This window comes from Brachyhypopomus gauderio, chromosome 12, assembly GCF_052324685.1.
Source record: "Brachyhypopomus gauderio isolate BG-103 chromosome 12, BGAUD_0.2, whole genome shotgun sequence".
NCBI lineage: Eukaryota > Metazoa > Chordata > Actinopteri > Gymnotiformes > Hypopomidae > Brachyhypopomus > Brachyhypopomus gauderio.
Genome location: NC_135222.1, coordinates 21,505,723 through 21,524,786, shown reverse-complemented (window position 1 = coordinate 21,524,786; position 19,064 = coordinate 21,505,723). Strand labels below are relative to the sequence as shown.

General features: G+C 49.3%; 1 protein-coding gene across 1 annotated transcript in view; it reads right to left on the bottom strand.

Moving 5' to 3' along the window:
• Positions 1-13,525, bottom strand: part of insrb (insulin receptor b) — a 30,748-nt gene extending 17,223 nt beyond the window's left edge. Inside the window, exons 1-2 of the mRNA XM_077023814.1 lie at positions 13,238-13,525; positions 1,218-1,539 (exon numbers count right to left, since the gene is read on the bottom strand). Of these exons, the coding sequence (XP_076879929.1) occupies positions 1,218-1,539; positions 13,238-13,295 (380 nt within the window). The 5' untranslated portion in view covers positions 13,296-13,525. The remainder of the gene's footprint in view (positions 1-1,217; positions 1,540-13,237) is intronic.
• Between the last annotated feature and the right edge of the window lie 5,539 nt (positions 13,526-19,064).

The following is a 19,064-nucleotide window of genomic DNA, read 5'->3' as shown; positions in this document are numbered from 1 at the left end:
GGGGAGTAAGCAGCCGAGGAGTCGTGGAAATGAGAGAGTCGGCGTTTCATTCACAAATGAGCTCCCTCTTTCCTTCCCTCCCTCAAAAGCACGTAATCCCGCTCTCCAATTCTCCATTTTCTTCGGTTTTGCTGCTGTGGTCCATTAGGAAGTTTAGGAATTATAAATTAGAATCAAGGCAAGTTGAAATACAAAATGTATGTTCTGTTCTGTCGTATGAAGGAAAACAGACAGAAAGAAAGAGAGAGAGAGAGAGAGAGAGAGAGAGAGAGAGAGAGAGAGAGAGAGAGAGAGAGAGAGAGAGAGAGAGAGAGAGAGAGAGAGAGAGAGAGAGAGAGATGCGTTTGTGGGGTGGGGTTGGGGGGCATGTTGTTGAAACGACTTATTAATGACCGACTGTAGCCCACAGGGCAGGCAAAGGTGGCGGGGCAGAAAAACAAGCAAATCATGCCAATTTCCGAGTTCTTGGAAGAGGGAAATCCAATCAAGCGCTCCAAACCTATGGACAGCAGCCCCGCCCCCTCCCGCCCAAGCCCCCGCCCACCAACCCCCCTCCCAAACACACAAGACAAAAGAGTGAGGAGGGGCGCTGTGATAGGCCCTTACAGCAGCTCCAGTGCCTGGGTTAACAAAGACGCCTATTGTCCTGTGGAGGGGGTGGGTCTCCAGCCCTGAACCCCCCCCAACACACACACACACACACACACACACACACACACACACACCATACCTTTCAGATGACCTAATTAGGTTCAATAACTTATAAGTAATATAATAAGCAATATAAAGGAATCTGTGTCACACAAGTGCCTGACAGGTCTGTAAATTCAAACAAGCAGGTCATAAACACAGAGTCACACGTGCCCCAACACCTGGTACGCAGGTGGAGTAGTGTGAGGCGGTGTGTGAGCGGTGTGAGGCGGTGTGTGAGCTGTGTGAGGCGGTGTGTGAGGCGGTGTGTGTGAGCGGTGTGAGGCGGTGTGTGAGCGGTGTGAGAGGCGGTGTGTGTGCTGTGTGAGGCGGTGTGTGAGCGGTGTGGGGCGGTGTGTGAGCGGTGTGGGGCGGTGTGTGAGCGGTGTGGGGCGGTGTGTGAGCGGTGTGAGGCGGTGTGTGTGAGCGGTGTGAGGCGGTGTGTGTGAGCGGTGTGAGGCGGTGTGTGAGCGGTGTGAGGCGGTGTGTGTGCGGTGTGTGAGCGGTGTGTGAGCGGGGCTACTCACGTGGAGTCCACGATGGTGAAGCCGGACGGACAGTCGGGGACGCAGGCCCCGTTGTGGATGACGTACTGGTGGCAGCTGCTGGTCTTCGCCAGCTTGCACTGGTTGTGGAGACTCTGGCAGAAGTCGAAGGAGACGCACCTCCACCCCTCGAAGGTGTAGTAGTCGGGCGGGCAGCGCTCCACGCACGTGTGATCGTGGAGGAAATGCTGACAGGCCAGACAGGCACTGGCGTTGGCCCCTTCCGAACAACCCCCCAAACACTGCTCATGGCAGCACTGGTTGTTGGGGGTGCAGGCCCGGTGCTTACACGCAGGAGAGCAGACTGAGAGAGGGAGAGAGAGAGAGAGAGAGAGAGAGAGAGAGAGAGAGAGAGAGAGAGAGAGAAAGAGAGAGAGAGAAAGAGAGAGAGAGAGAGAGAGATAAAGTTTCACTCTCGCATCAGGAAATTGTTTCAAGACATGTTTTCAAAATACAATAAAATATGGCCACCACCACTGGGGAAGCCATTACGGATTTTCTATTCTCCTCACAAAAGCCCAACACAAGGTTTCTGCTATTCAGTTTTAACAAAATTAAACCTCCTGCAAAAACAAATTAACGACACTGACCAAGCCACACTGAGCACCACTGCAGCACTGAGCACCATCAAACCACTTGGCTATATTATTTTGCCATATTCATTCCACCCCAATGGAATGAATACAAACATTTGTATTGTTTAAAGAAGATAAAGTGGACCTGGCTGATTCACCACCTCAAGCTGGAAGAACAGAAGAACCCAGCAGGCTAAAGACCCGTTTTCGTGTCAGCGGCGGTGGGGCAGGTGTCTGTGCACCACGGGCCACAGGCCACCAGAGAGGGCGTCTGCCTGCGCTGAACCACGCTCCGTTTGGGCCAACCGGGTGGCCGATTCTGGTGTGGAGTCTGACCGCGTGCCGCGCGGGGCAGCTGGGAGCTCGGCGGCATACACGCCGGACTTCATTAGTGTCATAAAAGCCACGGTCATGTGACGCGAGGATAAGCCCCCGCAAGAGAAAAACAACCTGGACCCCCTCTGGTTGTGTGAGCAGGCTGGGGCAGGCCGGAGCGCTGCCTGTCTGAAAAGAGAGAGAGGGGGGGGGGCGTGCGGGGGCAGCAAGAGGTAGAGGTGAGGGAGTTCAAGATGACTCGAGTCCGCACTGATTGGACGGCTGGACAGCGGAAGATTAGGGGGAGGGGGAGGGGGGGGTGCAGCGTCTGAGACAGCACAACCAGGCATGTCCACGAACCGTTTCCTGCCCAAAAGCTGCCACGGTAAACGGCTTCCCTCGCCCGTGAAGCGTCTCTTTATTCTCCGCCCGTCCTGCGTCGTTTTGCTAGGCAGTGCATGCAGCTCACGCCACACGCTTCCCCCCCCCCCCCCCCCCCCCCCACACACACACACACACACACACACACACACACACACACACACGCACACGCTAACAGACTCCCGATCCTGCACCACTCCGCCCCAGAGTTTTGCCACAGCCCGAGATCCGCCCTCACCCTTAACCAATGTGTTTGCTGTCCGTGGAAGGCAGCCATTCAACGTGCCTCTTCCAGTGCGGAGAGAGAGCCGCCCCTTCTTAACCCCTCGCATGCCGGCCTCGGCTGCGTGCTCCAGGAACACACCAGCGGGGGAAAAGCGAGAGCAGAGGAGAGATGAAGCTACTGAAGTGTACGACACTCCCGCTCACAGCGCACAGTGTTGCAGAACGCCACAACACACCCACCCTCCCACACACACCCAGTCTAAACCCCTGCACCACACAGATCTCCACACACCCAGTCTAAACCCCTGCACCACACAGATCTCCACACACCCAGTCTAAACCCCTGCACCACACAGATCTCCACACACCCAGTCTAAACCCCTGCACCACACAGATCTCCACACACCCAGTCTAAACCCCTGCACCACACAGATCTCCACACACCCAGTCTAAACCCCTGCACCACACAGATCTCCACACACCCAGTCTAAACCCCTGCACCACACAGATCTCCTCACACCCAGACTAAACCCCAGCATAGAGCAGATATCTTCTCAGGTGTCCTGCATTTACTTTTACCCTTTACTGCTCTGGTTGCGGGTTTCACAGGGGAAAGAAACGTCCTGCTCAGAAACCCCACTGAAGCCAGCAAAGCCATGTCAGCACCCAACATATCCTACTGCAAAATCATTTCACTGAAAACAACCAACCAAAAAAATAAATAAATAAAAGACGCACTGACACAAATGCCCACACACAGGCCCACCCACACACACACGCACACACTCCACCCACACACACACACACACACACTCCACCCACACACACACATGCACAAGGCCTTCCCACACATCCCCAGACGTGACTGTTAGATTCACTTTTGCTATATTAGCAAAGGGTTCAAGCTACAGATGATTTACTGTTAGACCGTGTGTCAGGTGAGCACAAGAGTGAGAGAGAGGAAGAGAGAGAAAGATGGACAACAACAAAACAGGTAAACAAGGAAGGAGCAGAGTGGTAGGGAAGTATTATTAGTATTAACTACAGGAAGCAATCAGTGAGTATAAAAATGGCTATTCCCAGATAACGCGGTGGAAACCGGGGCAGCCGCTGTCTGAGCGCTGTGTGTAAAAACGCCCAGCCGTCAGACGCACACAGACGCACCCCTGAAGGTTCCCCGTCCCACAGATCTGGAGCGGACGGCACCGGGGGCCTTCCAACTTACTGATAACACAGGAACAAGGCTCGTCCTACCAGGAAAAGGGAGACATGTCCAGGGATGAAGAAATCCAAGAGACATACAACATGTCAAAAACTCAGAAAGAAAAGACTGGAGCAACATGCTAATACTAAACAAACTACAGAAATTTTAATAAAGTGGGGAAAAAGGGTTTTGGAGAGAAACCGATGCTGTAAAGTAAAGCATCATTATTATATATGTGCAATATGCTGTATGGAAATAAAATAAGTGAATAAGTAAACTGTCAACAGCATATAGGCTTTAAACTCAGGAATCGTTCCTGAAATCCTGACACTCAAATGTCAGAGGATCTCTGGGGCTGCAGTGTCTTACTATGTCACTTGTCCTCAGCACATATACAATAGAACAGAGAAACTCAAATGTACACAGTCTCCCTCCCCCCCCCCCCCCAATGCAAAGAAGAAACTCAAAACTCCTGGGTCAAAGAAACCCAAAACCTTAACAAGGCAAATCCGTTCTATTCCTTCCAAAGCATGCTGTTCAATTTCTTTGTCAAGTGTAGTACAATCAATCTGTGGGAGGATTCTACTGCATCCAAGATGCCTCGAGGGCTTAAACTGTCCGGAAAAAAACATTCCTGCCCGTCATTCAAGACAGCGCTGACAGCTTTGCTTAATTTTAGCTCAATTTCTGTGGCCTCCCACCAAAATCCATCCCAAGTGAAGTGTGAAGCCGTGTTTGTCATTTGGAAGAGAGGACACGCACCTCACCAGTGGACCAGGAAAAAATTAAACAATATGAGAGACTTTTGAAACTATGAAATTAATATGCACGAGGGTGTAGTAATTAGTCTCGGTGTTGCAATGTGTATTGGAAAATTTTGAAAAAGTGTGTGTGTGTGTGTGTGTGTGTGTGTGTGTGTGTGTGTGTGTGTGGATGGCCTGAGTGTTTATCTCCCAAAGCGACACAGGAACGGGCCACAGGCTTGCACAGACAGGTTGTGGGAGTGTCTCGTATGGAACGAACACACACACACACACACACACACACACACACACACACACACACACACACACACACACACACACACAAAAATCAGGAAAAGAAAATATTACATGACTCAATCCTGGAAACCTTAGATTCAAGTAGCAGTCCACAGTCCACGTCTTATTTTTGTTGCATTCCATTTATTTACCGTTTGGTGCATTAACTTGCATTTCACCTGCCTAAGAGCTGTGTGTGCCACACACTAGTGGGATCACATCCTAAGAGCTGTGTGTGCCACACACTAGTGGGATCACATCCTAAGAGCTGTGTGTGCCACACACTAGTGGGATCACATCCTAAGAGCTGTGTGTGCCACACACTAGTGGGATCACATCCTAAGAGCTGTGTGTGCCACACACTAGTGGGATCACATCCTGAGAGCTGTGTGTACCACACACTAGTGGGAACCCATCCTGAGAGGGTCACCCAGAGAGGGCTCCAAGATCAAGCAAACACTGGTAAATGAAAACACCTTTAAACAAACCAACGAAGACAAGAACCTCCTTTATGATAAGCTTGCTGGCAAAAGGAGGAGGAAGATCTTCTCGGTGAACATATTTGTAATTAAATGGGCCTTTTCATTCCCCGGGACATCCAACCTTGTGACTTCCTGCTTCCTGAATGCAAAACCTCGGGCGAAACGTCCAACTCCACAGACCTCACCTTCACCAATGAAAGGGAAGCAGGCCCAACACTGAGCTTATGTCCAGGAACAAAACCGGATTAGGCGCCCGTAAGCAGGAACAATCAATCACAGACACAGGCCGGATGTTTCGGGACTTGGTCAGTGATTGAATTACAGACTCCTGAAGAAGGGAAGGAGAATCACCATTGAGAGCACCTGTGTGAGGTCAGAGCGGCTCATACACACACGACTTACACTCTCAACCTTGTCTCCACATGCTGTGTGTGTGTGTGTGTGTGTGTGTGTGTGTGTGTTCGTTCTTGTATGAGTCTTAAAGTTTGGACAGAGACTACAGTGTATAAATGATTTGCAGTTCAGTTAGTTTAAAGTCACTATATATCAGTATAATCATATTAACATATTTTGAAGCAATCGAATTCAGGCAGAGATGATTCCTGTGTTTTGTTTGCCGACAGGTCATTGTAGGTAAGCTAATTCTGTACAGCTGGAATGTTTCAAGACAGGTTCTTCCCAGTCCTAAAGCAATGGGTCATTGTGGCTTATCTAGCCCCATTCAGCCTATGGACTGATTTTCGTGACAAGTTGGTCAGTGCTCGGCACTTTTGGGGGGGGACACCTCCACAGGTGGACAGACCCGTGTGACTTCAGGCATGATTTCAGCCAACGTTCGTCTTCAGCCAACGCAGAAATCTGTGTTTTCTCGAGCTTCATAGAATCCAAGTGACATCTGCTAAGCACGGTACCTCCACACCCTGCTGTGTGTGTGTGTGTGTGTGTGTGTGTGTGTGTGAGACAGGTGTGCTGATGTGCATCAACAAGGGGCTGCTGTTGTCTTGGCGATGCAGGACGATGTGGTCCTGCCCATCAAAGCAGGACATCAAGCGACACCACATGACAGTGGCACCACAGGAGCGTAAAGGGGACACCGATGCCCTACAGGGAGCGATAACACTGGACCCAGAGGGTCGGCCGTCATAAACAGAGTGGAAAGATACAAAGTGCTGGTTGTGAGTGTGTGTGTGTGACAGAGAGCAGGGCAGAGAGGGAGTTTATGTATATCTATGTATGGTGTTGGTCTGTATGTGTAAGACAGGGAGGGAGGGAGACGGAGAGACAGAGAGACACACAGACGGGGGGTAGGGCTGACCCAGCTGTAGAGGCCTGCAGCAGTCGAGCGGCTGCACTGCAGATAAAGAGCTGTTTCATATTCACCACAGCATGCTGATGCCACAAGCACGCTGGCCTCTCCACCCCTCCCTCCACCCCTCCATCCACCCCTCCCTCTACTCCTCCATCCACCCCTCCCACAGCTCCACGATACACGGAGAGCCAGGACAGGTCAACGGCCCCCTGACACGCGCTCAACCGTCACGACATATAAAAGCAACAGAATCTGAATGTGGCGTAGCGGTGTGTCTACACAGGTCATGCTGCAGTACACCAGACACCTCAAGACTCCGCCAGTTACATAACACAATGAGTGTAACCATAAAATGAACCCCTCAAAACACGAGAAACAGAGAGGATTGTGGGAGGAGCTCTCGTGATCTGCTAATGCAGTCATTTAACGTGGAGAAATTCTCTGAGAGGGGCTGTACATACAAATAAAGAAAATGACAAAAGAAAGATGGAAGGAAATAAAGGGAGAGAGAGAGAGAGAGAGAGAGAGAGAGAGAGAGAGAGAGAGAGAGAGAGAGAGATGCACACAGCCTAACCTTTCACCACAGCACATCATGGGGGTGTTGTGGACATATATAAATAAAGAATGCTCCTTTAAAACAATGTGAGACGTTTCCTCACTGTTCCCTCTGTAGAAGAATTCACTTTTCACCGTGTACATTTACGTTAATGAAGGACTTTGTTTATCCTCTTTGCTTGTACTGGAGCAGAGGGTAACACCCTATTGTCAGTACAACGCTGCAAGTAAATAAATGTAGACTTATTGACTTTTCACATGTAGGATTTACAAAAGAAGCAGCAGCATATGTGCCATCGATCAACTTTTATGTCTCAGCAAGTGTGTCCTTGAGAAGCGGAGGATCACTGTAGAAATTCTTTGAAATCTCGCTAATGGGAAAAGCTCACAAAGTTAAACAAATAACTTTTGTTTAACAGGGGGCCTGTCCTGGCTCTCCGTGTATCGTGGAGCACTGGCTGCAGAGGTGTGTGTGTGCGCACGCTCTCAAGGTCAGTGGAGAAAACGACTCACTGCTGGAGCGCAGACAGCCAAGCAGCCCAGAGGTGTACATCAGACATGCTTCTCCAGGCAGGGAAAACGCGGGAATCAATTAATAAATCTAATAAATATATATATATATATATATATATATATATATATATATATATATATATATATCAGTGGGGAACCGTCAGGGCCCTCTACGCCCTCTCAGAGGGCCTAAAATATTCTTAAAACATTATATATATAATTATCCAATTTTATTTTATCTACTTACAGTATTACAATCGACATCTAAACAATTACAAAAAATATAAGCAAATAAAATATTCAACCGTGTCTATTCAATCTGTGTTGGAAGGTGAGGGGTTAAGTGGAAGCCTGTGTCTCCCCCTATCAGGACTGTGATGCCCGCTGTTCGTTTACAGAGGGCCTGGCAGTTATAAATCAGCGCAATACCAGTTTCAAATGACAGTAAAATTGACCAATCATATCTTCCCTCTTAGTGGGCGGGCTTAACTGTATGATAATTTCCGCCCGCTGTGGTTACGCTAGCTGTCGTTAGCCTACCGCCGCTAGCTAGTTTCGATTCGTGCCCTTTGACGTCCTCATTTACATATTCCGCTTGTGAGAACCACGGAGCTGTGAAACCTTATTTTGTTTAGAAACTTATTTTGCTTAACAAGTTATCTAGTACAAATGTTATTTGAACGCACTACATGCGTTTCTAAAGCTATACTGTCGTCTCGGTTTTTTCTTTATTATTTAGTGCAGTTTATTAAGAGAGGAAAAAAAAAATTTGGGGGGGGGGGGGGGGGGTTGTAGCGGGCCCAGGTTTATAGGTCACGGTTCGCTACTGATATATATATATATATATATATATATATATATATATATATATATATATATGCAGAAATTCTCTGTTCTGAATTTCATCCTTAAAGTGACACCCGAAAATGTCAGTGCTTGTGGGGTTCTGGTCCTAAGTGAACATTAATTACGTGGTGGCGTGCCTCGATTCGGGCTCACCGCGGGTCACATCAGTGACACTCTCCCAGTACCAAACTGGGAAGTGAATCAGAGGTGTTCCTCTCCTGCGCTCCCAAACGGAGGGAAATGAAATGAACGATCTCCTCAGCGAGAGGTCAGGTGAACACAACCACGACGGCGACGTCCCCGATACGTGTGTCGGGCCAAAAGGCTCTGCTCTGCGTTCGGAAAAGGGTGCGGGCTTTAAAGCGCGTCCTGCCCCGGGCCTTCCTGTGCTCTGCGGACCGGAGAAAGCCGGAATGTTCCGTGCTACCTTCCGTGACAGAGAGCACGAGCACACGTGAACGCTCGGAGCACGTGCGTGCGGACAGCGCAGTGCACAAGCTCGGAGATTCTGCGATTAAAGGTTCCATAAAGACGCGCCGATGTCCCCGCGTTAAAGGGCCGAGCAGCAGGGGCCACGAAGTGCTGCGCATCCTTCCGGTCGCTCTCCTTTATAGTCACCATGGAGCAGGCAATTAAGAGACGATATAGGCACATTTAAGAGGAGGGTTAAGACCTGTTCAAATGAGCTTTTAATAAACCTGCCATTGATGTTTGCACTTTATTCTCTAATATTTTATCTTTTTATTATCTTAAATGAAGATGCTCTCCATTTTGCTCTGTGCTTTTTTTTTTTTTTTTTACTTTATCTTCATTTGATTTTATGATTTCTGCTGTATTCTTCCGTGCAGCACCTTGTAAAGTTCATTTTTAAAAGTGCTTTATAAATGATGAGTTATTATTACAACAACTACTACTATTACTCCTACTATTAAGACTATTATTCTAAAAACAACACTCACTGCATGAGTGAATGTGATAAACACAGACACTGCAGACGCTGGGATTTAGGACAGGACACACTGATCAATATGCACGTTTTAGTACGGGCTGCGGAGGGTTCGTCTCGCTCAGGACACAACTTGTTCAGACGGAAAAGAACTGGACTGTGGCTGGCTCCCAGCATGCTCTGCGGCTGGCTCCCTGCATGCTCTGCAGCTGTGCCAAAGGACTCGCACAGTCTGCGGTGAGCAGCCTTCAGTATTAAACATTAACAACACAGGAGAGCCACGGCACTGAACCGCACGGCCTCGGCCGCCGTCCCTCGGGCTGCGAGGACCCGGGCATCGGGTTAGGGGGCGACGTGTCGTAAACACACAGCAGACCCCCCAGAGGCAGGAAGGAAGGGCTGGGGCCTGGTCCAGGCATGGGGGGTTGAGAGACTCAACTCTGGAGATCCACCCACGTCATGGTTGATCATTCCTCTAAATTCTCCTCTTCCAGCCGACGCCGACCTCACGGTGTTGGGCGAATTAAAATGATGATTGTCGTCATACTTGCACTTGATTTGAGCCACATGCAACATTCAGAGTGAAGTTACACACTGCAGGGAAATGGATGTGACTGAAGAGAGGGAGCGAAAGAGGAGGAGGAGGAGGGTGAAGGCACCAGTGTGGTGAGAGTGATGAAGGCCCACAGTGTGTCACAGCACAAGGAAGGAACAGACAGCAGAAACGTGACTGCTCGTGTGTGTGTGCGCGCGAGTGTGTGTGTGTGTGTGTGTGTGTGTGTGTGTGTGTGTGTGTGTGTGCGCGAGTGTGTGTGTGTGTGTGTGTGAGTGTGTGTGTGTGTGTGTGTGTGTGTGTGTGTGTGCGCGAGTGTGTGTGTGTAGGTGTGTGTGTGTGTGTGCGCGCGAGTGTGTGTGTGTGTGTGTGTGAGTGTGTGTGTGTGTGTGTGTGTGTGCGCGAGTGTGTGTGTGTAGGTGTGTGTGTGTGTGTGTGTGTGTGTGTGTGTGTGTGTGTGTAGGTGTGTGTGTGTGTGTGTGTGTGTGTGTGTGTGTGTGTGTGGTGTGTGTAGGTGTGTGTAGGTGTGTGTAGGTGTGTGTGTGTGTGTGTGTGTGTGTAGGTGTGTGTAGGTGTGTGTGTGTGTGTGTGTGTGTGTGTGTGGTGTGTGTGTGCTCGAGAGTGTGTGTGTGTGTGTGAGTGTGTGTGTGTGTGTGCGCGAGTGTGTGTGTGTGTGTGTGTGTGTGTGTGTAGGTGTGTGTGTGTAGGTGTGTGTGTGTGTGTGTGTGTGTGTGTGTAGGTGTGTGTGTGTGTGTGTGTGTGTGTGTAGGTGTGTGTGTGTGTGTGTGTGTGTAGGTGTGTGTGTGTGTGTGTGTGTGTGTGTGTGTGTGTGTGTGTGTAGGTGTCTTCCCAGCACATTCCCCAACCTCGACTTCTACTGGAAAACCTCAACCTTTCCAATCAAGCTTTACCACTACTAACACACAGAGCCTCGGTGTCTGCTAAACGTGCATTCGAATGTCAAATACTGGTTTGGTTATGTGTTAATGTGGGGAAAAAAAACCCCTACTGGCTGGTGTTAGAAATATTTGGTGCTAAAATACATTTTGTGTGTGTGTGTGTGTGTGTGTGTGGCACAAAAAGGCCCCACCTCCTCCAGCCTTGTCGAGATGTGCCTCCGAACTCACATGCTGTCTCTCCCAGCCAATCAGAGAAGCCCAGCCAGGCACAGATGAAGCAGGTCTCAGCAGGCTCAGAGCCAAGAGGGGGTCTTACTGCAGAGCTCGGGGGGGTTGGGGGGGGGGACCATGTACAAAACAAACCCTTGGACGGAGCATTCTACACAGCAGGGCGGACGCAGGGGCTGTCGCCGGGGGGGTGTTTGGGGGGGGGGGGGGGATTGTGTGGTTTGCCAACGGAGCTGATGCTGGCAGTTGGAACCTGTTTGGCTGGGTTTTGAACTTCACAGATTTACAGGGGTGAGGTGGGGGTCAGGTGGAGTAAGATGTGATGGGGGGGGGGGGTGGAGAATGAGATGTTAAAGGACAGAGGGAAATACCGATGCTGTAAAAAATAAAACAGGAAAAGAAGAACTGTGAACTGTGAGTGCAGCAGTGACCAGAATTGTAACTGATGGTAGGAATGAGCGAGGAATTTGAGAGAGCGTTCTTCATGGACATGAATGCAGACTGAGATTGGGTGGGACATCTCAGCTGGGACAGACAGTGATCTGAGTGACTTCAGAAGACCGGGAGTGACAGTCAGGTCAGTGTGATTTGTTCAGGGTTAACACCAGACACCGCTGTAGGTGTTCAAAAACCACATTACTGTCAGCCTCTAAAAACCCAAAGAAAACTGATAAACTCCCTTTTCATTAAGCCTGCACGATACGGAGAGATATTCTATATTACAGTTGCATTGGTACATATTGCAGACGCGATCTGCTCACAGATCCTTTGATGCGAGATGAGTCGAGTACTTGCCTGCATTACTTTCACTCAAATGAATTACACTTGCTGGGTCGTATGAACGCGATTACTCCATAGAGAGTGCTCAACACGATGCCCTCAGCACACAAGAGTAGCTCTGGAGAGCCCATTTACATACCGTTGCAATATCTGGATACCGATTAAAATTAATAGAAATAACAAAAAAGATAGGCTGCGCAGACCTGATTTTAATGATGATTTGTTTTTAATTGGGTACTAATTAACCAAGGGCCAACGCTTCAGGGCAGTGACCACCATTTCCTTAAACTGTTTCGGCTCAGCTTGGGCGTGACCAACAGCTGCAGGTGGAAACTCTGCGTGTTATGGTGCTGGACTCTGCCCCGGTCACTATCTCTGACCACCATCTCACCCCGTCTGGCCACCGAGTCCAAACAAAAGGGAAAAAGTCTCCCTGGCACACACCCTAGACTCCTTAGCTTGTTGCCGTAGCAACCCCAGGCTCACAAACACAAACACGATGTGCCTATAGTCCTTGGGTTTCCTGTGCCTTCCCCAGATCCCGCGCCAGACTCCGTGCCGTGCCGTCAGGAAGGTCCCACCGCCTCTCATCTCCGTCGGTGGGCGTCGTACAGGCAGGAGCAGATCTGAAATCCCAGCCTTTCCCTGGCAGCCCTGTTTGAGAACGTTTCAGCAGATCGTACGCACGGAGTGCACACGCAACACACCACAGCGATCGCCTTCGCCTGGAGCCTGTCGATACGAGACGGAAGGAAGTGGCCAGAGATGTTGTACAGGTTCCTAGTCTAGAAGGTCAAAATAAAAAAATAACAACCCCCCCTCCAGTAAAAACTGGTAAACCATTAACCACAACAAAACCAAATGACTCACTCCTTGCGGACTGATGAACTCGTGCACCAACAGTGATCTGAAATGCTTCAGAACATGTGTGCTGAAACTACGATGAAGGGTTCAAGAGTTTGAGAAACTGTACCAACAAAGCGCACACATGCCTCTCTACCCCAGGGGGTCGGGGTAAGGAGCAAGGGGGCAGTGCCAGCCCTGAGGATGGGCGGAGCCTGCAGCAGACCACGCCGAACGCGGACGTGGGCGGATGTCCCGGGGGCCGGCGCGTTCTCCACCCGTCCCGCCGAGTTATCCACAACAAGCACCTTTTTCTCCGACGAGTCGACGGCAGAGAGACAGAGACGGGGTCATCCAGCACATCATAGTGGGTGATTAATACCTTTGGAGCAATCCTCCATTATGAACAGATCAATGATAACACTGCGTGAGAATGGGAAAAAAAGCAGGAAAAACCCATTAACCCTCATTCACACAAAGCTTAGAGGATCCTTAGAGAACACGCTTCCATATAGACCACGTGGCCATCTTTCTCCTATAAGATCAGTCTGGGATGACAAGTTTGGTCTATCTTGTGGAGGCCCAAAATTCCTGCCTGTCTACATAACATCACATGAGAGAGAGAGAGAGAGAGAGAGAGAGAGAGAGAGAGAGAGAGAGAGCGCACGCGAGAGAGAGAGAGAGAGAGAGATGTAAGATGAGTAGGTAATTCAAACGAGAGTAAAGTTGCACTAAATCACAGGATCTTGGGGAAAACCTGAGATGGAGAGTTCACAGAACAGAACAGAAGTGATTCACATCGTCACAGAACAGAAGTGATTTCAGTGAGTTCAGATAAGATGAAAGATGCTTTCTGTTTCTTTCGCCAGCCGGCTTCTGTCACTGCATCTGATTGGCCAGCAATGCTAGGTGGAATAAAATCTGCAAACAGGCAGAACAACATTTTTTTGGCCGTGCAATTTCTCACATACCGAAAGGGATCACGGGTGAAGTTCCCTTATCTAAAGTCACTTTCAGCAATCACTTCAATACAATATGAAGCACTTTTCAAACAAGCCTTTTCACATTCAACACCATTACCATTCAACACCCTGGACGGGCCGACATAGTCTTGGTGGTGGAGGGTGGCCAGCGATCCATCTGTCCCAGTAATCACAAGTTAATTTCAGCGTTATTAATTTAACAGATGCATCAGGCCAGTTAAACTCAACCTTCTGGCAGACATACAAGCACATGTGCGCAGTTGCATGGGCACACACACACACACACGCACACACACACACACACACACGCACACACACACGCACACACACACACACACACACACACACACACACACACACACACACACACACACACACACACACACACGCATGCTCCCCCTCCCAGTGGTCTCCTGTACTACTGGAGAACAGTGCCTTGGTGAGAGCCCTTAACCAGAAACCCAGGAGTGTAGCCGAGGGCTTCACAGTGCATGCATAACGGGGCAACTCTGCTCACCAAATCTGCACTCCACACCTTAAACAGCCAAAGTAGCCAGGATAAATCAGGGATCCACAGCAAAGATCAGAACCACGGCGCTGTTATTTTGATGAGATGGGATAGCCCAAAAATATTCTTTCCAAACCCCTCAACTCTTGTGTCGAGAGCTCTAAAAATATTTCTGAAACCCTAAGAAGAATCGCCAGCACTTCTTTTCTGAACTCACAGCACGAGCAGCTGGAACACGTATACACGTCTTGGCCCAAAATACTAATTGGCAGGGGGCAGGAGGCGTGGCCTGGCGTGGGGGTGGGGGTGGAGAGCAATTGGACAGGGCGGGGAAGTTTGATTGGACGAAGGCAGGGTCTGAATCACAAGACTGTGAGGAGTATGGTCTGCTGACAGATTCCCGGCCTCTGCCGCTTCCCCAAACATGGCTGACTTAAGTGGGGAATTCCCAGCAGCTCCTGCAAGGTGACTCCTTGCAGCTGTGCTCGTTCGAGCGCTCTCTCTCCCTCTCTCTCTCTCCCTCTCTCTCTCTCCCTCTCCCTCGCTCCCTCTCTCTCGCTCCCTCTCTCTCGCTCCCTCTCTCTCGCTCCAGGTTCCCCACATGGTCGGGCAGCCTACCTCAGAAACTATCTTAGAAACCTACCTTAGAAACTATCGTCCAAACCGAAACCCACCCAAGTGCCAAACAGTTCGCTGGTGCGATGAAACAGAAAGAGACTCACAGGCACAAACTGCTAACGAGGAAATGCAGCGACTGACCACAGAAAAGTGGTCAAAGAGTGCCTCTCAGGAAGGATCCTGCATACGCCACAGGTCTACAGCAAATGTGGTGTTCAAGGACTTTCCTACTCTAGTTCTCCTGGATCCCCTCACGCTGGGGTTTGATACCTCAGTCTAATTTTATCACGTGTGCTCAGAACTGAGTGTTTCAGTGAGTCACAGCGTTCACAACATTCCCGTAAATGCAAAGCGGTCTCCAGACTTTGGGGCCTTGTACCACCTGCTTTTAAAAGCTCTTCTTTAGTGTCGAGTAGAGACGACTAGGGATGAGGAACAGTGCCGCAGAAGATACAAAAGTGATGTAATCACACAAATACATTTTTGAAATAAAAAATGCTGGTAGTTAATCAAACAGCCAGTAAAACTGTTTGGAAAGACTAGAGTCTACCCTTCTCCTACTGAACCCCAGCAGAAGACACCTGGACCTCGGCCCCCCCAGCAAAGCTGAACAGTTCTCTGTGAACAGAGGTCATCCTGGTGGAAGGTGCTCTTTCTAGCCTTGAGGGCATTAATTCAGGCAGCCAGAGGTGGCAAACCACGACTACTGGCCCTCTCACCACAGGCACAGTAGGGTAATGAAACAGCAGCACGCTGAAACGACACGTCCTTCTCCAGTTACACAAACCTGCTCGCAGCCAATGGCAGCGGTCAGCATGACGCAAAGCCCTGATTGGCTCATCACGACAAACTGTCAAAATCGCTGCGAAGATGAGTGAAAACCTGCGAGTTTGGCAGCGTGCACGCGTGCTCGTACCCCGATCGGCGCTGGCGTTTCTGTGGCGGGCAGGAGGCAAGCCAGGGCACGGCCCGTTACCCCAGAGACAGCGCAGTGCAGTCTGGGTGCGGTACAGAGGGTCCACACTAGACTAGCTGCATGTAATCACGGAGCTGGTGGGGAGCCGTCGCCGACATCGGACGTGCACTTGGGAAAACTACCTGCTCAGAAGAGAGGAACTAGAAGGGATCAGTGCTGGTTGGGTAAACAGAAACCCGTTGACAGATAAGGAGAGCCCATTTGTTGATACCGTTATGCTCTGACTTCAAATCCAATGATAGGTTGGACTCCAAGATTTACTGCTGGTTAAGTAGTACATGGTTTCCACACGACAGGTATGCATGCATGCCAGTGGGGGGGTGAGAGAGAAGCTTCTCAACCAATCATCTCACTGGGGAGAGGGGGCCGCTGTTATTGGATACTTCCAGCCCTTGTAAACAATCCTCCCTGGTCACCCACAAAGGGGGGGGGGGGGGGGGGGGGGGGGGGGGTGTTTTTTCTCACAAACAAGTTATGCAGCTCCATCTCCCCTGTCTCCTCTTTAAACGCTCATCGGCCTGCTTCTCTTAATCTCACTCACCCCCCCCCCCCCCACCCCTACCACACACACACACACACACACACACACACACACACACACACACACACAGCGTAATGCTGAAAAACATGGTCATGCTCAAACTCTAAACTCTGAGTACCAAACCAGTCTAATCACATCCACAGAACTCCTGTGGCGTCTGCCCCCCGAGACCATTCATAGCCCTGGAGCAGGAAATGGCCACACAAAGACAGGAAACAATTGGGAAGGCCGTGCGGGGAAGTTCAGGAAGCCTACCGGGCCTGCGCTCCGGGACAGCTGGCGCCAGGTTCCTCCAGCACGGCTACAGCTGTCCGAAAGTTCAGAAAACCTGGGCCAAAAGACGCACGGCTGCCCCACCCCACCAACACGTATGAAAACATCACATCCCCACTCTGCACGTCCCTGACCGCTTCCTCAAGTTATTAATACCTGTGAGGCCTGGGAAAGAGCGGCTGCAGGTCCGGGCCAGTCCAGACCAGAACCGTGTCGGACAGGGTCCACCCGCACGTTGAGTTAAGTTCAGCTACTGGTGCTGAGGACACTTTGGCCAGTACAGCTCTTGCAGATCTCACACACACTCATCCAGCGGAAGGTGCTGAATATCAGATGAACCTGAACACCGTGGGGTGTGGGTGTGTTCAGATTAGGGTCAAGCCAGGTGTGATTAGACGCTGTAGATTAACGGCGGAGGAAGCTGTAGTTGTGTAGCTGTATGGAGGAGGTGGGAGACTGCACTCGCTATCCCCCACCACTCCTTCTCTCCGCCCCGTACGCTGGTGGATCACAGCACATCCTCAGTGGCCTTCAGAGAAGACAGCGGCGGCCATTTGAGTCAGCACAAGGTCCGAATTCCAGGCTGCTCGTCCCCTCCCAGGACGCTGGCTGCATTATTTTGGTAGGACCCTCGCTAGGGCCCCTCTCCTCTAAAATAAGGGGGTCAGCAGCCGCTCTGATATATGGCCGCCTTTTGGCAGGCAGCTGGAAGTGCCACGCTGCCCGAGAGGTTCTGGAGCTCTTAATAAGGGCAGACGCACGCGGGGCCCCCGGGCTGCCTGCAGCTAAAACAGGACGAGGCAAAGGCCGTCCCTCCCGTCCGTCCCCTCAGACGCTGGCCTGGACAGGGCGTCATGTGCTGCGTGGACTAGGGGATGACCAATATGGGAGGGTTTTTGGGGCCATTACTCAAACACAGATTTATATATATATATATATATATATATATATATATATATATATAGAGGAACAAAATTTATTTACCATATATTTTATATTTACAGTGTAAATATAAATGCAACTGACCTTTTCTTATATTTTAATCCTTAAAGGTGCAAAAAGTCATTTTTCTTCTTCACATTATAAACCAGCCCTTGTACTGACACCTAGTGGCCTGGATCTTTCAGAGATTCTGTACTTAATACTTTAAACCTCTTCATAAGGTGGACCCACTCTATGGGAGTAGAAACTGGTTCATTAGAGGACAAAAAACCAAACGGATTCTTCACATGTGAACTGCACTTCAAAGAAAAAATGTAAAAATCATGAATGTCAAATGTGGTAAGCTGTTGGTTAATACTTTTTGGAGGTCAACAATGACTTATTGCTCCTTTAAATAGATAAAACAAAAAAATTATTTGTATATAGTCATTATAAATGACTATATTGTCTTTAATATATTTGCATAAATTTAGTCAAATGAATATCCAGAAAAATGAGAAATAAATCATCAAATTCCTTTCAGCATATTTTTTGCTCTTCCTTTTTTGGATATTTGGATGGACACCACTGTCCCACAATGCAATTCAGCAATGACAGGGTGCATAAGTGTTAGTACATCTTAGATTTCTTATCAAAAAGGAAAATAATTTATAAATAAAATAAATGATTACTGTTTTAGTAAGAAATATTTTGAAACAAGTTGCCCAGTGCTTGAAAAGTCAAGCTGATTAGCTAAAGGACAGCATCTAAATGTGATCTCCGTGATCTTCACCCCGTGATCTTCACCCCGTGTGTGCTCCCACAGAAACCTCACTCACCACACAAATGTGATGTTTCAGGTGCTGCACGTACGAGTTGTGTTTGGCTACAGAGCACTTGCGCATAGGAACAAAAACCGTGAAAAATTATTTAAAAAAAGAAGTCATAAACTCGACGTGCGAGTGAAATTCTATGACTGAATGCGCTGATGTTGAACCTTGACACGTTACCTTTCCTATCGCTGTAGACGCGAAGACACGCGCTGTTTATAATACACACGCGTTTATCACAAACACCGAACACCATGTTTGATTGGATTTACAACATGTGGTCTACATTTCCACCAATTCAGTAGCGCTACAGGCAGGGACACAGACTACAGAAGGCTTTGTGCTGGGCTCCGTGCATCATCTTCATTTCTAGTAATCCAATAATTCCGTGGACAGCACACTGGGTCAGACAGGTGTGTGTGTGTGTGTGTGTTTAAAGCACGGTTGCATCAGGAATGCGCATACATAAAAATAAATAAAAAAAA